Source organism: Myotis davidii, unplaced genomic scaffold, assembly GCF_000327345.1.
Source record: "Myotis davidii unplaced genomic scaffold, ASM32734v1 scaffold211, whole genome shotgun sequence".
In the NCBI taxonomy this organism is placed as follows: domain Eukaryota; kingdom Metazoa; phylum Chordata; class Mammalia; order Chiroptera; family Vespertilionidae; genus Myotis; species Myotis davidii.
Window position 1 is genome coordinate 1,565,819 of NW_006282523.1, and position 974 is coordinate 1,566,792.

The 974-nt window shown below is 51.3% G+C and overlaps 1 protein-coding gene across 1 annotated transcript in view; it reads left to right on the plus strand.

Annotated features, from left to right (window-relative positions):
* The first annotated feature begins 756 nt into the window (after positions 1–756).
* Positions 757–974, plus strand: part of FOXK2 (forkhead box K2) — a 36,289-nt gene continuing 36,071 nt past the window's right edge. The window contains exon 1 of the mRNA XM_006753086.2: positions 757–827. Coding sequence (XP_006753149.1) covers positions 757–827 — 71 coding nt within the window. The remainder of the gene's footprint in view (positions 828–974) is intronic.

A 974-nucleotide genomic window follows, 5' to 3' on the forward strand; every position in this document is an offset into this window, starting at 1 on the left:
CTTTCCTTCAAAAATATATTTTTATTTATTTCTGAGAGGAAGGGAGAGGGACAGAGAGAGAGAGGAATATCAATGATGAGCGAGAATTATGGGTCCGCTGCCTCCTGCACGCCCCACACTGGGGGTGGAGCCTGCAACCCGGGCATGTGCCCTTGACCAGGAATCGAACCCTGACCTCCTGGCTCAGAGGGCGGCGCTCATCCACTGAGCCACGCCGGCCCCGTCGAATGCTCTTTCTCTTCTATCAGTTGTGTATTGCTTTTATTTATTTTTATTTTTAAATTGTGTATTGTTTTTAAATCAGGGGTTTCTCTACACCACCTAAAACCTCTCCAATATACACACGAGTATTTAATGAAACTGCCGTATTTTTCCCCCCTATCTAGGACACTCTGCCATACTTTTGGTTCAAAGCAGTTTAAACGCTTAGGAATTTGTACTATAATTGCAAACACATTTATGGCAAATAATACACACAAGTGTTACATTCAGAGGGACGCGTTAATTTCCATTTATTTTAAATGTTTATTTTTTTAAATGTCCGTGTCTTTCAGAATGAGTTTACACACACACACACACACACACACACACACACACACACACACAGTGCGCGGTGCCCGTCGCTCCTGCCTTCAGAGCTCGCCCAGAAGGTCCACGTTCTGCTGCTCAGCACAAGCCCAGCTTCCTCTCCAACCGCCCGCACACGAAGCGCCTTCCGAACTTAAACGGTGCCTTTGGTCCTAATTGTTCTTCACGATGAACCGGCAGACCCTGCACCGCGAGGACCGCGGGCCCCGCCCTGCGATAGCGGCCGCCACGTTGGCCGAGTGACAGCTCCTCGGGCGGACCTCCGGGCCCACGTGCCCCCGCGGCGGAGGCGGGAGGGGCAACGGGCTGTGGCTTAGACTCGGTGGAGGCACTTGGAGCCCGTGGTTCCTGGGACAAGCTGAGTGGCTTTCCTGACCCCTTAACGA